This window comes from Perna viridis, chromosome 4, assembly GCF_037379345.1.
Source record: "Perna viridis isolate PV_CMFRI_1.1 ecotype Kerala chromosome 4, ASM3737934v1, whole genome shotgun sequence".
NCBI classification, from domain to species: Eukaryota; Metazoa; Mollusca; class Bivalvia; order Mytilida; family Mytilidae; genus Perna; species Perna viridis.
Genome location: NC_142448.1, coordinates 39661892 through 39684354, shown reverse-complemented (window position 1 = coordinate 39684354; position 22463 = coordinate 39661892). Strand labels below are relative to the sequence as shown.

The window sequence follows — 22463 nt, the reverse complement described above, 5'->3', positions numbered from 1 at the left end:
ACTACCAAGTGCTATAGATAAACCTGGAGATGTTGTCATAGAAAAACTGAGGGCAAAGGTCAATGACTCTGTAAAGAACACATACATTAAATTCAAATAAATAAAAACCTTAATAATGAAATCAAGGGAAATTATGATCAATAATAATACAATGTACAAAATTACAAATCATATTGCACAAGATCAATTTACATTAATTATAATTACATGTAATGCTTATGTACAACCATAATAAAAACAATCAACAGTCATATTAATTTGTACAAATGCCAGTATACAGTTTCTGATTATTAAATATAGTAAATTCAGAAATTATTGTGTGTTTGGCCTTTAAAAAAAAGAACTCACATTAGTTACCTTTTCTGTTGTTTTTTTTTTTTTTTGCTTTTATGTTGGGCACACCTTTTGGCAATATGAATAAAAACATTGCAAGATTTTGAATTTTCAGTACAGCAAAAAAACTTTAACACATCCTGAAATGTTTTCATACAAACAGCCAGACCAAAAACATTCAGTCCTTAAGGAGGTAGACCTAAGGTAAGGGAAACATGTCTTGAAATCAATGATATGTTTGTATCATATTCAATTTCACAAAAGCCTATCAAGCTTTCATTTGAATGAAATCAAAGTTACTTTGATGCTTACATGAGATTGATGTAAAATGCTGAATACAAACATTCCAAGGATCTTTAAGAGTTGTGTCCCTTACCCTAGTTCTACCTCCTTAAGTAATTTCAGGAGTGATATATCTTATGAACATAGGTTTGTGGTAATTTTTAATGGTGAATGCAAATAGAACTTCTATTATTTTGTTGAGTAATCACTCATTCCACATTTTTTAATAGTCCTTTTTTCACATTCACGACTTTGGTTTCATTTTTTAAGACTTTAATCAAAGGGGAGTAACCTTCTACAAATTTGACATCCAACAAACTGGTTTACTGTCGAATTGCAGCAACAAACAGCAAAATACTTGTACTTCAAACTTAAATATTCAATTTATTAGAGCTGACGTTAGTATTTGAATATTTCTAAATAACTTATTTCAAACCATTCAGGTACTTACTGAAGTGAAAATATTTAAAGTCCTCAAGAAAATTATTTACTGTTCTTCCTTTCCCCGAGATTGCCAACCAGGATGTTGTGTGGTGGTGGGTTACATCCCTTTGAAAAACTTTGAAAATACGTAAATATGAAAAATGACTATTGGTATTACATACTTTTGTTCCAATTCGAAATATTGTCATTATTCATTTTGATTAAAATTGTTAACAACTTGCCTCTGTAAAGATTAATTACAGCTACTAATATAATTAACTTCATGGAATAGAGTTGGTCCTCCCTTGACAATCATCTAATAAACTTCCTTCAGTTGTTTAATTGACAACTGATAAAGTGAATGAAAACATTCTTTAAAATTTATTATTAAAATACCTGTGAATAAGAGTAAAAACACTATTCTGGATGACAGAAAGTCCAGGTAATTATCTGAGACATTTAAACCATCAGGTTATGATGATTTCATCAAGGGAAGACCAACTAAATTCCATGAAGTTAACTATATTACTTGCTGTAAAATTAATGCAGAAACTAAGAACTTGTCTTCTTGGGATATTTGGTTTGAAAATAGAGAAAAAAAAATACAATAATAGCACCAGATTCTACTCCTCTATACAAAAGGCCTTTCACAAATAAATATGTACATGTGTGTAAATAATCCATATAAACTAAGGGATGTTTACATTAACAACCATTGAAATATTAAAGAATCAGGGCTAATACATGAGTCTTAGAGCTGACTACAAACATTCTAGAGCTAGTAAAAAAATATGTTCATGTGAAAGACTACTCATCCTTCAAACAGAATGCCACTGGGTTTAGGAAAAAATGAATTTAAATTATTAATTTTGTTTTTATAATTTCCTCAATTGTTGGAAGTATGAACGAAATGAAAGCAAATTTTTTTTTCTGATTGCCTGTTGTTAACATCATACCTGTCGAATTTTAATATAATCGTACGTTTATGGTTTCAACGGAAAAAATCTACATGATAGTCAAAACATTTTCAGCGTCAGGCACAAATAAAACGTACCTTCTCGTAGTGGCCAATGCATTTCCGCAACTCTTGTATTACTATGATTTATAAGCTTGATGACAGTATGCTGGGGTTCAAATAAGTGGTGGCCCAAGCCCTTTTAACTGACACTTTGTTCAGTTTTTTTTTTTATTTTCCTATAAGTGGAAAAATAATTTGAAACTTAGAAAAGTCATGGACCCTCTGGCCACACTACTGAAAGTAAATATAGACCACTGGGTATGAAAATACAGCTACCATATATACATTTGTATTTGTAACTCATGTTTGTTGTTTGAGTAAATCCTACTCAAAATGAGACTATGAGTGTCAATCAAATGCCCATTTATCACAGGTATTAGGTACAAGTCTCTGTAAGAATTAGGCAAAATTGGAAAAACCTGAAATATGTATGTCAAAATCTCACTGATCTGGCAATATAATTTCACTTAAAGAGGTCTTCATTTTTTAAATGATTAATATTTGATCTTGTCATCACCAGATACGTTGGAAATTTAGAATAATAGAAAATTAAGGTTTTTGACAGTTATCTGCCTTTGAAATGTTCATTTGCAATGCATTTCAATGAAATTATAGCACTATTTACCAAAATGATATGGCACATTTTGTCGGTAAATTAAATCAAAATTGTCAAATAGATGGTTAATTTCATACCATGTTTTGTTTTCCAACTGCATGATTCTTACAGAGACTGAAACTAAAAAGACAATGTCACTACTTTGACTAAAAGTATGTCTGTCAGGTTGATTCTAATTAAAGCTAGCACATTGACAAAAGAGATCTATTTCCATAGATACAAAACACTTAGACGAACTTGTTCCCTCCACAAAGTAGGATTCAGAAGTCAGAAACAATTCAATGGTTACTTGAAAAATGTGTAATTTCATCTCTTTTTGACTCCTGATAATCTGTAATCTAATTCTATGACTTAGCAATATGAAAGATTTCCCAATACTTGGGATAATTCGAATATGTAGGTAACTCCATTCAGATTCATGATTTGTCATCATCAGAAACTGTTCCTGGTGGTAACAAAGCACCTGAGCTATGGTTACTACTAAAACTGGATCCCTCAGTACTGGAACCAGTTCCAGGTAAAGATAGGTCACTTCCAAGCTTTAGTGGTTCATAATCACATGTGTTTATGTTCACAGCACCCTCACTTTTACTCAATCCTTTGACATATGTAATTTTTGCTTTAGCTTCTACTGGTTCCTCTTCTGGTACAGAACCAACAGGATAACAGTCAGTAGAAACATATCCATCACTATCTGCCAATCTTTCAGGCTTGGCTAAAAGGATATAAAATGAAGATCATAATTCAGTAGAAGGAGACAAACATTGGTTTGTGTACAGACAAAACTTGAGTACTGAAATACTATAGATTTAAAGTGTTTTAAACACAATGTTAAAAAAGAAACTCTGAAAATGCACTGCTGAGTCAGTGTTAAGTCTAACGAACTCCATAATGTCAGTAGTAAAAAAAATTATATTTCAGACATAACGTTCTGTCAAAGTATTATTGTTCGTGGGGTACCAATTTTCGTGGATTTTGTGGGTAAGTTAAAACACAAAATTGTATTCCCAAGGAAAAGGATTATCTACTATGAATAGTATGACAGGATCATCAAAACCATGAATCAACGAATCCACGATATTGAGCTTTTCCCCTAAACCATGAAAATTGATATCCACGAATACAAGTACTTTCACAGTAGTACATATCAGTTATTGACATGATGTCCGTTACCAGCATGAAGGGTTGAAAAAACAACACAAAATATACAACAACAATTGGTTGTGGTTATTGTTTTAAGTAGCACTCCTACTAAGAATCATGCAAAATGTGATTCATGGGAGTAAATCCCACATATTTTTATTTTTGATATTTTATTTGAATTGCCATAGAAAACAGAAATTAACATTAGGTTTTCCATATAACCTGTGTTCTTAGGAGATAAAAATTATATAGAATGCATTGTAGATTTCAAAATTAAGGGAGATAACTCTGTAAAAGACACTCAAATACAATAGAAACTATTGGATTTTCAATGTCGATTATCTTCTAAGAGCAGACAGATTTGAATGAATAATTACACATTTCATAATATAGACCCATCAAACAACTTAATTACATAAAATGAAAATATGGGTTGTATCACATTTTTACAGATTTTACATGATTCTTACAAAGACTACTACTTAATCATTATGAGGAAGGCAACAGTTTTAAATGTCTGGGAAGCATCGAAATTCAAATAAAATTCCTTCTTTGAGAGGGTTAAAAACGATTACTACAAATTTCTGTGCAATTAAGACCTTTGTTTCCCTTGCCCATTAACTTTCACATACCCGTTGGCTCATCATCGTCATCATCATAATCAGGTTCAGGTTCTTGTTCTGCCTCAGATGTATCCTCACGTTCATCGTCAGCCAGATCTTCCGTTGAACACCTTGTGGTGGTTCCAGCAATATATTGAGGTTTAATATCATAGTCGCTGTCTGCTTCCGATTCATTCAGATCATATACTCTTAAGTTTGTTACATTTGGGGTATCCTGCAAAATAAACCAAACAGGTTGTATTTGTCAATGTTTTTTTTTGTTTGCTACAGTCTGTATGTAGATGGTCTCTGTTTCTTGTTTTAATGTTTAGGCCATTAACTCAGTATTTGTCTTATTTTTTTACTGTACAGAATTTTTGTTGATATTCTTAAGGCTTATCATTCATGCACATTTACGTCATACGACCTCATTGTGATATGAATTGCAAACTTGTGATACATTTATGGATCATTTTTAACTTTTGAACAATTTATGCCAAATAACCAACTTAGTGGCAGTTTATACATCATGAACCCAAAAGTGGTTTATGAACAAGTGTAAACTTTCCTCAAGTTGGTTATGCAAGCATAACTTTGGCCAAAAATTAAAAACATTTCTGATACTAAAAACACTAAAAATTAAGATACATTCCTTCATCAAATATATGATTGATTGATTGTTGGGTTTTAATGTCCGAACAGCAATATTTCAGCTATATTCAGATGATCATCAAATATAAGGTAATCAACAAGTAAGTTGTAAGATGTGAGCAAAACAGCCATGATACAACCAGCATAGCATATACAAAGAAAAAGAGAGTACCCTCTTCTACCTAGTTCATGGTGAGGAGCTAACACTACACAACTGAGAGGTATTTTTATAAACCTGGATACAATGCATGAATTTTATTGAAGGCACTTTGAAAGTTAATACAGGTAGTCCTGTCTGATCACCACAAACATGTACCAAAAATATATGAAAATGTACTCTCAAAATTATGAGTCCCATTGTGATTTTGACTCATATGTTCACATAAGACACTGACTTAATAAAATGACAGAGACTAGTAGAGAACCCACCTTGCTGTCCAGGGTATCAGAACTGTAGTCGTTCGACACATTTACAACCTTTGATTCATCTGTACTGTCAGGGTCCTCTGAAAATCTGCAGAAAAATGTGAGAAAAAATGTGAAATCATCTTAACTCATCATTAAATTCAGGCATCAGTTTTCCAGAAAGTAACAACGTCTTTGTAACATGGAATTTCATTGGATAAGAACAAAAATTTCATTATATCACTTTCCACAATTGACTGTCTCCAGTTTTAAACTTATGCACAAAAGTCATTTTTAAAGATCTTTCATTGTTATTTTCACAGAAATATTTGATAGTTGCATTAGAATGGAAATAATCATATTGCATTTGATGATCTGTCATCATCAATCTAGATTTGACAGTGGAAAATATGCATTTACTGGCAGTGCTTGTGTGTTGCTAGTAAACTCAATTTGCCGCAATCAAATCTACATTTAACTTCTGCAAATCTACAGGTCTCACTAACCACTTCCGGGTCAAATGGCCACCCCCCAATGTAGTACCAAAAACACACTGAACCTAGACATATACATTTTAAGTGCATTATTTGTGTGTATTATGATTAAAAGTAGTCAAAATGAAGCTGAGAATGTGTACTTTAAAATCATATATATAAATAACTACAAAAGTGTATGAATATTGTTTACATGAGTGAGTAATTTGCCTCCATGCTGTCAATTAGCAGAACAGGTAAAACTGTGGATTTTCAGTATTATTTATTCAAGTAAATTTTGTGAAGAATTTCTACTATCATCGTACCATTAGCATAATGATTTTGGAAGGCTTATTTTCCAAGCTTCGCAACGGTATGCAACTTTAAGATGTCATTTGTCCTGGGAATTCACAGTGAGACTTTGAAAATTACTTTTTTAACATGTAAAGTAATGGAAACGTTAGAAGTGGTTGGTGAGACCACAACACAATACAGTTGTCTCCCATTGTGACAAAATATAGTACACTTTTTTTCATTAAAAACACTGTTTCTAAGAAAGCCGTTTTAAAGTCAAGATTTTTAATTTTCTGCAAATCTAACTTCAAATTCCAGTTAATTATTTAATACAGCTACAGATTAATTTTATAAACAAATTAACACAGCTCTTCAAATATGATAAATCAGATTTGTATTTTAACATAACATTCTTCTTCAATTATTATTATTACGTTTTCACACAAAAAACAACCTTTTAATTGTACATTTACTAAAATTTATAAGTATAAGCCATGATAATTATTAGAAGTTAAGGAAGTAGACCTAGGGTAAGGGACATAACACATGAAATCAGTGATATGTTTGTATCATATTTAATTTCACCAAAGCCTCTCAAGCTTTCGTTTTATGCAGAATAAAATGAATCCAAGTTAATTAGATGCTTACATAAGATTGATGTAAAATGCCAAATACAAACGTTCAAATGATTCTTAAGGGTTGTGTCATACATAAGTATAAACAAGTTTGTAAGTTCAACTTTACAAATTTTGTGACAATTCATTCTAACTACACTTACATTTTTGGAACATGTGGTTTAAGTTTGTCTTTTGTTTTGACAACTTCCACAGTATCTTTCGTGCCTTTGATCTCCTCTGTTCCCAGTAACTTCTTATCATCTAACTTCAGATTAGCTGTAACTACTGGATCCTTAGAATCATTCTGTAGTGTTTGTCTGAAAAAGAAAATTAAACAATATTCCTCATTTGTTTTAACAAATTCCTCATAAAAAAAAAAATTACATAAAAAAAACAGTTACTGTAAGTACAGAAATTACTGGGACATAGTTATCTTTGCAAGCAATGAACCTATGTAGAAGTAAAAGGCGTGCTACCAAACTTGAACACACTTTTCTGACACAGAGCTAACCAGTTGTTACTCTATCTCCTAAATATTGTGTGTTTGGCAAAGGAGTAGTGATCACCAATACAAAAGTGTTTTGGGTGTCTCCTCCTGGGATCAAACCCATGACCTCCTGCACTCAAGGTCAGCAGGCTTACCCAGCAGACCACCAATGCAGTTTGTATGTTTGATGACAATGATGGATGTCAAAAAGTTGTCTAAAGCTACAAGATATCAAACTGTACAGTGAAACCTGTTTAAAAAGAACCCATTTTGGACTTAAAAAGACTTGTTCAGTTTATACAGATGTTTGGTTTACACGTTAAGTACTTCTCCATCTAAGAATCAGGCAAAATGTGTATAAGGTGTGGCACATGAAGTAAAAATACACAGAGATTTTATTGCGTTACCCAAGTATTTATACCTCATAACCTCCTCAAGAAATTACAGTCAAAGCGTTTGTAAAGTTTGCCTTTTTAAGTTATTGATATGTCAAATTTAGTTGAAATGCACTGTGGAAAACTTTCCCAAACTTTTTCCTTATATAAGCAGTCAAAAAATATCTACATCACCAATGCTTCAGGATAAAGTTAAATAGCTGTTCAGTTGTTTTCTAGATGTATTGAATGTATTTGAGGCAAGAAAAGACCAAATTGAGAAATATGATGTGTCATCCATTGCCTGATTCTTACATTGAATGGTACTTAAAATCTTAAGAAAATGATATCAACTTTAGTGTATGTCTAATTTAACAGGTTAGGGAATATAAAAGGATTATTCTAGACAGGTTTACTGTATAAACACATCAGCTTACCTTTTCCTCTTCTTCTCCCTGTGATGAGAATCTTTTTCATTTGATGGTACAATCCTGACAGATGGGTAATAATCTAAAAAGAATCATTTCATTAATTCTCCAATGTTAAAATATCCTGGGATTAAAGGGGCCTTGTACCATTTATCAAATTCTAGACAAAAAATTCCCTTTAAGTCATACATTTTTACTAAAATTGTCAAAAAATGGCCAATTGAAATAGACGATAATGGCAGTCAAAATAGAAAATATCACTGTGCGCTTAATAGGGTGAGATGTGATGTTCTGTCAAGATGTTCAAAACTGTGCTGTCTTTTTTCAACAGTATAATGAATTTGGTATTTTTGCAACAAAAATTTATGAGGCAGTCAAACACATTAAAATTTTCAAAATTTCCACCAATGCCAAATGTTGCAACTTCTATAAAAATTCTATGAAAGTGTGCAATAGATAATCTTTCAAATTCAGAAAAAAAAAAACTCATTGATTTAGACTTTTCCCCACTTCCTGTAAAGATTATTTTGGGGAAAGGGGCAGGTCACACAGTGAACAGCAAGGGAGATATTTACACAGGAAATTATTGATAACGATTTTTTTTCAGCAGACCAACAATGTTTCAGACAAAACTTTTGTTCTATGAGTATATTTATTTTGGTACCAGTTTTTGTCCAACAGGGCTGCATAATTCTGAAACAATTCTGAATTTCCCAATTTGGCAGGTCTGTTTCATTTTCAAAATTCATCCAAGTTTAAATTTTACAAACCTGATGAAATTTTGATAACATGTTCCATAATTATAACCTTACCATCACCCATGAGATTCTGATTACATGGACCATTCAGAGCTTCAATCAGAGAGACAGCATAGTAACCACCTGGTACACCATCTTGATTAACTGGATTCTCTTCATTATTGTCTCCCTACAAAATAACCACAACAGTACAGTATTTGCTAGTCTTTTCTTGGTATTTACATGTATCATCTTAAAAACTTAACCCAAGTATCTAAATGAAATTTAAGAAGAGTTTGTATGTGAATCAGGCTGAGTTTACAAGTCGATAAATTCAAGGAAAATTGTATCCCATACTTATAATTCCTAACTAGTCAGAAAACAAAATTCCTGGGTATCAATTGTAAACAAGCCTCCAATACAAGTACATGTACATGAAGTATTCTCAAGATGTCTTTTTCTTAATTTTAATTTGTAAGAAGGGTTTATTATTTTATTGACTTAAAAGTGTTGCCATTTACAGCTACTTGATCATAGGTTTGAATTATATGTAAATAATCATTTAAGTTGGTTTATCATCATCATTTATTTGCAGTGTAAATAATCTCTGAAATTGTATAGAGCTACTGCTTATCTGATATTTGTTGTTTTCTTGTAGTAAGGCAGTTACATTTCCAGAATAATTTTTGCTTTATTGTCTTGAGTATGTCTTTCTTCAATGCCTATGACATAAGCTAGATTTTATTGTGATTTTTTAGCTTTTAAGAAGTAAGAGAGTGTCATACCAGTTAACAATGGCCCACCATGCATTTGTTCCTGAAATTACCTGTACAAGCATAGCCTGCTTCCTCCTCATTGCCCTGATCTGTAGCAATGCTCTGAATGGTGACCTACATATTGGACAGTTGCTGGCCTGGTATCTAAGTGACTCAGCACAGGAGGAGCACAAACACAGGTGACGGCATGGTAATATCAGAGTATCCCTCATGTCAGACATACAGATAACACACTCAGCTCCGCTATCATCTGGTTCATCGTCTGGGTCAATCTGAAAAGAAAATGAAGATTGTAAAATTTTTACACTACTCAACTAATAGTCACTTTCAAATTTGGTCAAAATCTATCATTAAAGTGTACAGTAACTTAAATCTTGTAAATAAAAAGACTTTCAAAAAGATATATTAGTTGTTACCTATCAAATATTTATAACAGTGATTAAAGGGGCATAATCACCAAGCATGTTTGTGCAGTCTATGATACACCATGAAGTCTTTTATAAATTTATAATTACAGTTTTTGCAATATCAAGAAAATCTAAAATCTCAATCCAATAATTTAAAAAGTTCAATATAACAAATTTTGATAATTGTGAATACAGCTCACTTAAATTTTTTACAATAAAAACACCAAAAAAATCTTAATATGTAACAAAGTAAATCAAAAATAATTTTGCAGTGATTTTTTCCACACTTTTTTATTCATCCTACATGGTGCAATCTTAAATTTGTTATTGTCTGCCATATCAAATATTACAATATTTTGTTAAGAATATTTGTGACATTTTATTTTCACATTACAAGAAATTAGGGGAAATTTCCTTTGTCTATAAACAATCAGCCCTTTATCTTAGACCTGTCGACCTGTTTACTCCCTGCCTACAATATCTATAAACAATCAGCCCTTTACCTTAGACCTGTCGACCTGTTTACTCCCTGTCTACAATATCTATAAATAATCAGCCCTTTACCTTAGACCTGTCGACCTGTTTACTCCCTGCCTACACTATCTATAAACAATCAGCCCTTTACCTGAGACCTGTCGACCTGTTTACTCCCTGTCTACAATATCTATAAACAATCAGCCCTTTACCTGAGACCTGTTTACTCCCTGCCTACAATATCTATAAACAATCAGCCCTTTACCTGACACCTCTCGACCTGTTTACTCCCTGCCTACAATATCTATAAACAATCAGCCCTTTACCTTAGACCTGTCGACCTGTTTATTCTCTATACCATAGATCTCCTGGAGTAGGTAAGACAGTCCATCTACAAACTGTTTCTGTTTCAATGGCTTCAGTATATATCCACTGTCTGCAGAACTTTTCTCTACTATACCAAAGGTCAAATGTGCGTGGTTTGGATGCTCTGAAAAAATACAAAATAAATTAGGTCAAATGTGCATGGTTTGCATGCTCTGATAAAATACAAAATAAATTAAGTTCAAAATTGAATTAAGGAAATCCAATTAAAGCTATGCAATAACACACTGAAGGAGGTAGACCTAGAGTAAGGGACATAACTCTTGAATTCAGGGACATGTTTGGATCATATTCAACTTCACCAAAGCCTATCAAGCCTTCACTTGAAACAGAATGAAATCAATCCAATTTACTTTGATGCTTACAAGAGATTGATGCTCAATGCTGAATACAAATGTACAAATAATTTGTAAGAGTTGTGTCCCTTACCATAGGTCTAACCATAGGTGTTTCTAGAAAAGCAGAGGATGCTTACCGGTACCCTCCCGGTGCACCTGGTCCATGCTCCCAGTTTTTAGTGGAGTCCGGGTTGCTCATTTACTTTTGTTACTTTGTATGTATGATTATAGTTACTTTATATTCTTTGTTGTGTATGTCTGTTTTCCATGTCTGGTCTTTGTCCCTGGATTACATTCTTTTGATTACCGCTATAACCTTGGTTCCCTTGATTACTCCTTAACTTGTCTTAAATAACCAAACATGAAGAAACCAATTAAAGAAATACTCTATAGCTGGTAATTTTCATGTGGTGCTAATTTTGGCATATTTTAGTGGTCTAAATAAATTCTGCAAAATATTTACTTTGGGGTTCAGTACTCAGTGCATAAAAGAGCATCGGGCAAATTTTTTCTTATATGTTTTTGCCACTAAATTGCAAAATTTTCACCTCACAAAAATAATCTGCCATATGGTATTATCTGTGGGGTATGCATTTGTGGTTTTAAAGAGTTATGTCAACCATAAAATTAAAATTCCTAATACAATGGAAAAATTTTCATTAAAAACTGTGATGCTAATGTGAAATCCATGAGTTAAAAGGATGATAAACTAACAGAGTTTTTTAAACTATGAAAATAAAAATTACCTTTACAGAAATAAGTCATTGTTCATGCAATGTTATATATACATGTAATCACTTACAAAAATTATCACACTTATTGAAAAAATACATTAAACATAGGAGCCATCATAGCACAACAAAGCAGCGAAAATTTGGTCAATTATCAGCTTGTTTACAGCACATAGAATAATGATCATTATGGGTTAGAGTTGGCCTTCCTGAGGTTATATAACAATATACTGATGAACTGCTTCAAGTAGACAACAGGACAGCTGAAAAGGATATATATTTTTTTTTTATTTTTCTATCAGACAGATTCAAATACTTATTGAATTCATAAACAGGTGAAATAAGTATCATTTTCTACTTCTTAATTGGCTAGTTTGTCATCATTTTAAAATTGGAAGACAAAATCTATCCCATGAACATCATCATTGTATGCACTGTAACATCAGCAGAGGGAAAAATTGATACCTTCATCTTCAACGACACAGTGTATAATAACTGGAATAACATCCTTGGCTGGATCATACTGCCACTGTAATAGGAAAATATATTACCTTTCAGAAGTAACAAGCTTTCTGATTGGCTAAAAACAAATTGTCTATCATCCCATAGACCAAGTTTTATTGTGCGACTGTGACATCATCTACCTTTTTTGAATGTCTACTCTTTAAATTTTGTACTATTTAAAGTAATGACTTTTTTGTCTATTTGAAATAACCTCATCACCCATGGTGCACACTTGGAAATGAGATACTTTGCAGGTTATTTCACAAGTAACACAAGCACCACATACCAGTTTCTGGTGCACAGATCGTTACATTGTCAGTAATTTCTCGGTTGTCAATTCAACCATCAATTTTTATATTAATTTTGTCCTATGTTGTAAAAACTATTTAAGAAGTTTTGTTTTCTTTTTTGAATGTGTATTCTTGGGGCTTTTGCTAAAAATAATTCAAGATAACAACTGCAGACTATTATAATTGACCAGTTCCAGCATTCTTCTTTAAAAAAAAAATGATTTCTAGGGAACATATAAAAAATCTTTTTTCCCTACAAAAGTAACACATGTAAAAACTTCATGTTGTGTTTTAAAAATATTTCAGTCTTCATATTTGATAAAATTTTTCTGTAATGATCTTGTTTAAAATATATAAGAAATGTATTAATGTGACAGTCACTGTTTGAATGCAAGACATTGTTACATCCACTCACAGTTGCAAATTAGACACTAAAAGAATCAAATACTTCTATATTTTTCTCGATTTAAAATCCTTCAAGGCCAAAAGAAGGACCTCACTGTCACTACTCAGTGTTCTAGGATTTTTCAGAAATTGATGTTTCCTCGGGAAAAATCCATATAAAATCAACTTTCCCACAGTCAATGACTGCTTTCCTGACAAAACAAATTCTTACAGCATATGAAGTTTTCAACTTGCCACGGGAAAGTGTAACTAAGTACCAAACTTTCCCTGACCCAAATTTCACTCGCCCCAGGTAACGGGAAATAGGAATCCTTGAACATCGACTACTCCTTTAGACTATCCATAACTTCTACACATACCTCCTCATCAGAGTATACAGATGGGTCTACAACATGCCCAGCTTGTGAGAACAGCTGATTTGCTCCCTTCTTAAAGTGGAAGGTCTCTGACTTAGATCCAGGGTATTTTGATGAAATTCTGAAATACAAAAAAGAATCATTATCAACTGTATTGGTGCCTTATCCCCATGCTGGAATTACTGATCAAGTAAAACAACAAAATTTACTTAGGATTTCCATTTTTGTTGGGGGAATTTGAACAAGTCAGAAGTACATGTACATGTATATTGCATGCATGAGAAAGGTAGTTTTCTTGACATTCTGTTAAATGCAATTGTGATCTATGCAATAACAGTAAAAGTGGAACACATCAATATGTTTATGTTTGAAACATGTGTATAGCATATTGAAATTTGCAATATTTATGATTGTTATTTTTGTCACAAATTGTAACCTATAACTACTTCGATGCTATTGCTGATGGGCCTAAGGTCAACGTGGGTATTCACCAACCCAGTAGTCCGACTCCAAATTATAAAAAATTTAATTTAATCATATTTATCAAAATTTGCACTATTATAAATTTCAAAATAAATAAAACACTGAGAAAAAAATGTGCTACAACACATAATACAAAACACATTATATATGATACCATTATACTAATTCTTTAAAATGATAATTTTTAAACCAATGAAAAGAGAAAAAAAGGAGCTTCCTTCCACGAAAAAAACACTGTACCAAAAATTCATTCAAATCAGCCACAATGTTGAGTTATATTAATCATTCTATAGACCTACTTATGTTCACATATTATGATGTACATTAAAATTTGCTACTGTTTATTTTAACGACTTTAATTTGAAATAACATCTAATTCATAGTAGAGGGAGTTATTCCTGGAAATACATTTTCATGATTTGTTCTTTGTATACTGTAAAGTGGGAATGAATGGACACTTGTAGATCATAAAAAAGACAGGTGTATAAAAATTTATTACTGGATTTCTACATTGAATCAGCCAAAAACCTACCTCCACTATTTCAGTTTGTATACGTAACATATTGCAATTAGGGTTTGTAAATCTTGATTTAGTTTCATTTTCCTTGCCGTTATTTCCAATTTAAATCATAATGAAACCCGAAGACCGATCTGCATTTCATTGTTTACTGCTGGGCTCTCAAACTGCTACATTACAATGCAAAATCTTCTATTTATTGCTTTTCTTATCACTTGTATCATGTAGAAATAGATTTAGGTCATTTTTATCAATATTTTTACACAGAAAGTTGTTTCACTTTCAATACTGACCTTCATGCTCTGTTAATGACAAATCTCCATGAGTTTGAATGGTAGAATAAGACCCATTCTTGTGAAACCACGGAGTCATGTGATGTGGCTTATATATCCTATACACAGGAAAGATTTTACGAGGTTGTCAAACAAAACGGAAATTGGTAAAACCGGAAATAAATAAACAGTATAAAAAAAGGATCATAATAGTAAAATCCGGATTTCAATTAGCAAAATTCCACTAAAAAGTGGAAAAAAAATTGTCCCTGTATACAATAACATTATGTTACAATATAACAAGGTTTCAGCAACCATACATAAATAGAATTCAACTTATTTTGTGAAATCTTACACAAGCTGTCCATTGTTAAACTCCTCCATAGCAAAGTAGTAGACAGTAATACCACATTTGACATCACTATCAAAGACAAACTCTACATTGTATCTCTGCGTGTTCTTCTGGTCCCCCTGAACCTCAGCTTCATCAGCTCTGAAAAAAAAAATAGATGAGATTGCAAATGACAAAGTCCCTCAAAGCAGGAATTGATATCAGACAGCTCACAAGGTATATTCCATCTATATAAAACCACACACCAATTTTGAAATCAATCCTTCAATTTGATGTCAAGATAATTTCAACAAAATTCAAATGGACGGACAGACAGACAGACTGATGGACAAAGTGATTCCATTTACAAAACCACTAGTTGAATAGAGGTACATGTATAACAATCTGGTCTTAAATTTAAGGATCAATGCATGTGATTATTTGCTTAAATAACTCATTGTGCACGTGTATTTCAAGTAATATGTGATGATGTATGAGGAATAAACCATCTCATTATAAATAAAGAGTTGAAAATGAAGTAACCCTTAGAGTAATATATCTTATTTCAATAGAAAGCATTACATGTAGCGATGCCCTAGAAATAATCCCTTATTCAATATAGAAACATACTTTCAGAACCTTTTTTTTTCAGATTAAATGGTAATTTCAAAAGATCAAATTTTTATTCATATGCTTGAGCAAGCTCACTGTATAATTAATAACTAATAAAACTTACTTTACAAAGCGAAGAGAATCTTTCCTAATATTGACCAGACTCTTCAGTGTTTTAGTTGGTTCGTTTCCTGACGAAGTAGGATAAGGGTACTGAAAGACGAAATTATAGCACTGTTCGATTTTGTACAGGTAAAGGGAAATCAGTGATATGTTTGTATCATATTCAATTTCACCAAAGTCTATCAAGCTTTCATTTGAAACAGAATAAAATCATTCCAAGTTACTTTGATGCTTACAAGAGATTGATGTAAAATACTGAATACAAATATTCCAATGATTTGTAAGAGTTTGATTTTTCTTTACAGCATTTTTACTGATTATTTTAGACAGATCTGAAATATCTTTTTTTTCTCAATGTATGACAAATCTTAATTTAATTTTTTTTTATTAAAGTCTGGAGTGTAATATTTGATAAGAATTGTGACATTGGCTTCTTGATTTTTCTCCAAATATACATTCATCCCGGTGGGGTTGTTGTCTCTTTGACATATTCACCAAATTCATTCTCAGGGATGAGTCCAGGTGAGGGCATAATGGGCGTATACCCCCACTTTTAAAAGAAAAAAAATATATCCTAATCTTTTAAATATTGTATTGAATATGACAATTTATCATCAGGGATGATTTTACAAGGGCAACAAACAAAGTGGAAATCAGCAAAATCGAAATACGATAAAAAAAAGAATCATAATGGTAAAATCTGGATTTAATATAGCGGAAATCTGCTAAAAAAAGGAAGAAAATCGACCCTGTATCATATTCATTTTTTAAACACGTCATAATCTGGTTTCCTTTTGTTCTGATTCTTCCCTACATAAAAGCCTGGATCCACCCCTGATTATCATTATATACATATCTTCATTAGTAAAATGTTATGATTCAATACAATATAAGAGAGGATTCATTTGTTTGGACAAGGATATTACATGTACATCAGATTTGTTATAGAAGAAGTTAGGAATTTACATATGTACCTGTATGTATTTCAAGTAAAATTGATACAGAACTTAAAAAAAATATGACACAGACAGATTATGATCCACAGCACTAATTTTTTATATATGAATCAGAGCCGAAATAAGGCTGTTTTCCAATGCTAAAAGCATGATTACTCCCCTAAATTTCCCCCAAAAATTCCCAAATGCTGTTAGTGTTTTTTTTTTCAATATGACATTTCACTTCAGGGCTAACCAAATGAGGTGGAAAATTTTCTATTTTAACTCCAAAATAATTTCCCACTTTTTGCTAGGGAATATGTCAATTTTGGGACTAATGTAACCTGTATGACAAAATATAATTTTCTTACAAATTTTCCAGTTTGTTGCATATTTCGATATTTCTTCCCATATTAAAAGCACAGGCACCTTTAAAAAACAGTTGTAAAAATCACTGGACTCAAGGATAAAAAAGTAAAAACAATTCTGATCCTTTTAAAATGGTATGCATGACTTTTAAAACATAATTGATAAAAGCAACCTACAGCAACTGGCTTTGATCCGAGAAAATTAAGGTCTAAATTTTCTCCAAAGAGATAGGCCTCAGGTTGGCTCATATCAAACCTTTCTCCTCCCATGATGAAATGACTTCCAAAATAATTCCCTGCAAAAGACAAAATGCAAACATTTTTACAATGTACCGGTAATTCGGTATATGATAAATTTGTTCCTACGTGTGTTGTATGTGTGCATTAAATTTATGTAATTCATTTTTGTATTTGCTAAAGAAGAAAAAAAAGTACTTTCTCAATTGATTTGTTATTGACAATGTTCAGGATATAAACTTCGTGGAGCAATATCAAGGATAATAGGGTTTATTTTTCTTTTGTGCAATACATATAAACATGTTTACAAGATTGGTTGATTGATTGTTGGGGTTTAACGCCCAAGCAGCAATATTTCAGCTATATTCAGGCAAGTTTACAAGATAGGAAAAGAAGTAGTTTGTATAAATTAGGAATAACTTATTTTAATAATAAGGAAAGGTTGTGCTACTACCAGTATATTTTTTTTCTGGACTTTAAGTATTCCAATATTACATGTACATGTACATTCTAAAACTTATGTAGCACTCCACATAAGAATCATGGAAAAATGTGATTCATGGTTGGAAATCCTACATATTTATATTTCTGATATTTTGTTTAAAATGTCATAGTAAACAGAAATTTACATGTGGCTTTTTATATAAACCTTGTTCTTAGGAGATAAAAAAATATATAGAATGCATTGTAGAATTCAAAATCAGGGGAAATAATTCTGTCAATGTCACTAAAATCCAATTGAAACTGTTGGATTTTCAATGTGGATTATCTCCTAAGAGCAGACTGACTAGAATGAATAATTACACATTCCATCATGTAGACCTACATGTATAAAGCAACTTGATTTTAATCTTACAGCTACAAATGTTCAATGTACATTATACATATAGAAACTATACAAAAATATGCTTGGTCATACAAAGAAGATAAGTTATGTGCAGTTGGGACCAAAATGATGGATGAAATTTTCATTGTAAGATTTTGAGAAACTTCAACCCAATACCCATACTTGTTAACTGTAACCACATTAGGGTGAGACTCCCATAAAATCAATGAAAATTCAGTACATGTATATCTCCCACATAAAAATGTAAGAGTTGTGAGATGTTTTTGGTTAAAATTACCATATTTTCTTTGAAACATACTAAATAATGAAATTTTGAAATCAAAAATTTGTTTTTTTACATTAAAGCCTCTTACAGGAGACAGTATTAATGCGGAAGAATCTCCCACATTAACTGTTTCAAAGGTAAACAGGTATGAATACCTGCTTATCCACCCATATTTTCAGTGAGAAGACATTTGCGCTCTACTTCCCAGAGTGTGTTTCCTGTGTGGGAGACTAATCAAAGTGCTGATAGCACTGGTGGTTTTTGATTCTTGTGAAAATTGTAGCATGAACAAAATTTCAAAGATTATATGATGTTAAATAAAATTGTGACCATACATTGCATTTAAAATACTATTAAGAACTGTCCTTTTTTAATATGTATAATCTGAAAGTCAATCTATACTACTGATCCAACTTTATACACATTTACAAATTTTTGTTCCATTTCACCTTTTTCCTGCAATTTTAAATCTATCCAAAAGTTAATGTGCATTTACATTCAAAAGCTATATGTAACAGAGTATTTATCCTACATAACAATTATACTGAAATTAAACCAATATCAGCTTAAGAAAATAATTTCTTAACACAAGATTTTCAAAATCTAGACACTTTAATCAATTTTAATTTTCCTGCCAAATTTACTTAAAAATCACTGCTCTTCACTTCCTGTTTATAAATGGTAAAATATTAATGATAGGATGGACAATTCGACTTTTAAGTGTGCTAGAATGAAAATATTAAACACATTTTATCCTTCCAGACACATTACTAAATATTTTTCAAGGCCAAAAAGGAGTCCCTTAAATCTTGAGTTGATATGAAGATTAGATCTTAATTTTATTTACATAAATAATACTTTTTTGAGCAGATATATGTAAATTGCAAGAAACTTATTTACTTGTTATAAAAAAGGTATTCAATGATATAAAAGGAATTACATTTGGACTATATATTTGTGTAGTGTTCAGCAATAGTAGGGAAGTTCCTGTGATAGACTGGTGACATAAGGTATTTTGATCCTGAAGGATCAAAAACCAAAAAACTCCCACTCCTCAAGATTTCTCAATCATTATATAACTGCCATTGAAAATTTTAAAAATCCCCCAACTGAAGACCATTTGAACATCCCTCAAATGTGCATCCATTCATGAAGGTTTTGAGTCTTTTCGTCTCAATTATCTGTTCACCCTAGATTAAAGCAATTAGGATTATACATTATTTTGCATAAATAGCAAGTGTTCCTTTTTACATTTTGATGTGTGAATTCAGTAGTGTTTTTCATAGAAAAATAAATTAATAATTTTTTATAATATACATGTACATGCACTTATAACTTATTTAAATAGTACTGTTCAAAGTAATACTTACAATATTTCAAAATATTTGCAATGTCAAAGATTGTTGTGATCCCAAACAAACAGGATATTTTCTGATCAGTTGATCAGTTCCAGTATTTGAAGAAAAAGTAACTAGTTGAATAAATTGCAATTAAATAGTGAGGTAACTGATTAAAATAATAATCAGTGTCAAACTCAAGAATTAGTCTAACAAGTCTATTCAAGGTGGAAAGACTCAGAGCAAATTGGAAAAGGGGCGGAACGATTCAGTTAGGGAGCTTTGAACTTAGTTTTCTTTATTTTGTTATATGTTTTTTTTTTAAATCTTAGTTTTTACCCCAAAAAATTGTGATCATTTAAAGTAAAGTTGTCAGACGATTAAGTAAGTACGAGATCTCATTCCCCACCATATGATAATGTGAGGTTTCAGTTAGTTGCAAATCTCTTTAATTATAGGTCTGTACACATACTCGTTGAGATCCTAGGTTAACTCAGGTACTTTATATTACATATGAATACACATACATCTAATTCACACAAATTTTACTCCAACAACTTTGGGTATAATTTTATATGTTTCTTCGTGAGCATTTCAGGTTGCACTTGTCTCGGTCATATTAGATTTTCACATTGTAAAAGCCCCGTGCAGGTCCAGGTGTTAAAAGAATAGGCCTGCAGCAGCGCTAAGCTTGTCGTAAAAGGCGACTAAATAGTGCTCAGAAACCTAGCCGGGGGCTAGGCGCTCTGCCCACAGAGCAACTGGGATGTGTGCCCCAGGTGGTGGAATGGGGTACCCCTGGCGTGTTACATGCCGGGGTTGTCAGGCTGTATTACGGAAAACCTGACCGCAAACCATAGTGGTGCACCGTGTTGGGAAAGATGCCACGTTCCTCGCACGTTAAAGAACCCTGCTGTGGTATTCGATAGGAGTAGAAACCTTTGCGCTCCGCCACAGGAGGCTAAATTGCCCGACCTTGCCCATCCCTCCTTTTTCCAGTGGCAATCAAAATTTGTCGATCCTATTATCCTTGTGTCCCACCCTTTTTTTCATTTTATGTTCATTTAATCATCCATTTCATGTTGTTCATCGTCTGAATATAGCTGAAATATTGCTGCTCGGACGTTAAACCCCAACAAACAAACACATTGTAAAAGGGCAATCAACAATGGTGGAATCGGTGTTCGGACATGATTGGGAAATTTACCAGCTTTTGGGGGATACCGGTACACATTATTACATCCAGCATCCACATCTTCGCTGCCATCAGTCTGGCGACTAGCAAAAGTTCCCATAGTTTGACAGAAACCCAAACGTTTTAACCAAACTTCCTAGATCCAGGGAGAAAGAAGTGACGTAAATAATACTTCTGAATTAAAGTGTAGATTTTATTTTCGGGACACTGTGTGGATGCCACTGAAATAAACAGTTACATGTGTCAACCTGTCAAATAAAATTGCGGAAAAGAATAAGCGTGTAAAACATAAAATGAATAAGCATGTATAACATAAATAGACTATCATAATTTATATTACAAAATTTCAACCAGACAATATTTTTACAAATTCATACAGTGACTATCTTATCTCATACAGGTTCACCACAGAAATAATTTTGGTTTTAATTGATGCATGAAGTGTATATTAGAGGGAGTAATCGGCAAACTCGAGTGACTCCGCTACTCTACCTCAATCCCTCGGATGTGATGCAAGATTTGATATGTGTCTACGCGCTACATTTATTCGCCGGAAGTTGACCGGTTCACCTATGACCATTAGAAATATGGCTCGCTTGACCTAGCCTTAAAATGAACATTAAATACCTCTACATAGAAGATTTCCGAAAGTAGTTTCAATGGCAGCTGACGTAATACAGACGAGGTATGAGGAGGGTACGGACTCGGCCGAAGTTGCGACGAGTGTTAGATGGAGGGAAAAATCTTTCTTTTTTATGACAATTTCATAAGAATCATTATTATGCTCACAAAGGGAGCTAAATTTTTGGTAAAGAGCAATAAAAATGGTGAAATTTGGAGGTCTCATCTTTAAAAAGCCCAAAAGTACAAAATGTCTTAATTAAGTCTGGCTTAAAAAAACGTGCTTACCCTACCAGCATATCTGGTCTATGCTGTATTAAAAAGATAAAGAAAGAAGAAAAGAATGAGAAAATAGACACACACAACATAGAACATAAAATAACCAAAATAACATGTGCAAAGAAACAAGAGGAAATGAGCTACCCAGACTCTTTTAGAACCTGCAGGGAGCATGGACTCAGAACTCAACTTAAATCTCGGTTTCCTTGATAACTTTATCATTAAATACAACTGAACATTTAGGACATAGGCAGCCTCTAGTAAACAGTTAGTTTAATTATAACTATTTTTTTACCAAAACGTCTGCATTATTCGTTTTTATAAGGAAAAAATTATGTCATGAGTTGAGTACATAGTGGATAAAATATACACTTCATCGAAATCTAATAATATGCGACTGGATCCCTAAATGTCCTTTGTTCTTTGTAAGAAACCAGTAGAAACAAAGTTAAGACAGTTTTTACAAAATGTGAATGAACCATGCAGTGTTTAT

At 32.3% G+C, this 22463-nt stretch overlaps 1 protein-coding gene across 1 annotated transcript; it reads right to left on the bottom strand.

Annotated features, from left to right (window-relative positions):
• Positions 1 to 358: 358 nt before the first annotated feature.
• LOC148620039 (putative E3 ubiquitin-protein ligase MGRN1) lies at positions 359 to 21260 on the bottom strand. Its single transcript, XM_088580616.1, has 14 exons — positions 21083 to 21260; positions 17367 to 17485; positions 15888 to 15976; positions 15176 to 15313; positions 13552 to 13669; positions 12459 to 12522; positions 10867 to 11030; positions 9710 to 9931; positions 8959 to 9073; positions 8156 to 8228; positions 7019 to 7174; positions 5498 to 5582; positions 4448 to 4652; positions 359 to 3387 (listed from the first exon to the last, which is right to left on the bottom strand). Exons 1-14 carry the CDS (start codon positions 21168 to 21170, stop codon positions 3089 to 3091), a joined length of 1935 nt encoding a protein of 644 aa, XP_088436742.1. The 5' UTR covers positions 21171 to 21260; the 3' UTR covers positions 359 to 3088.
• Positions 21261 to 22463: the final 1203 nt, after the last annotated feature.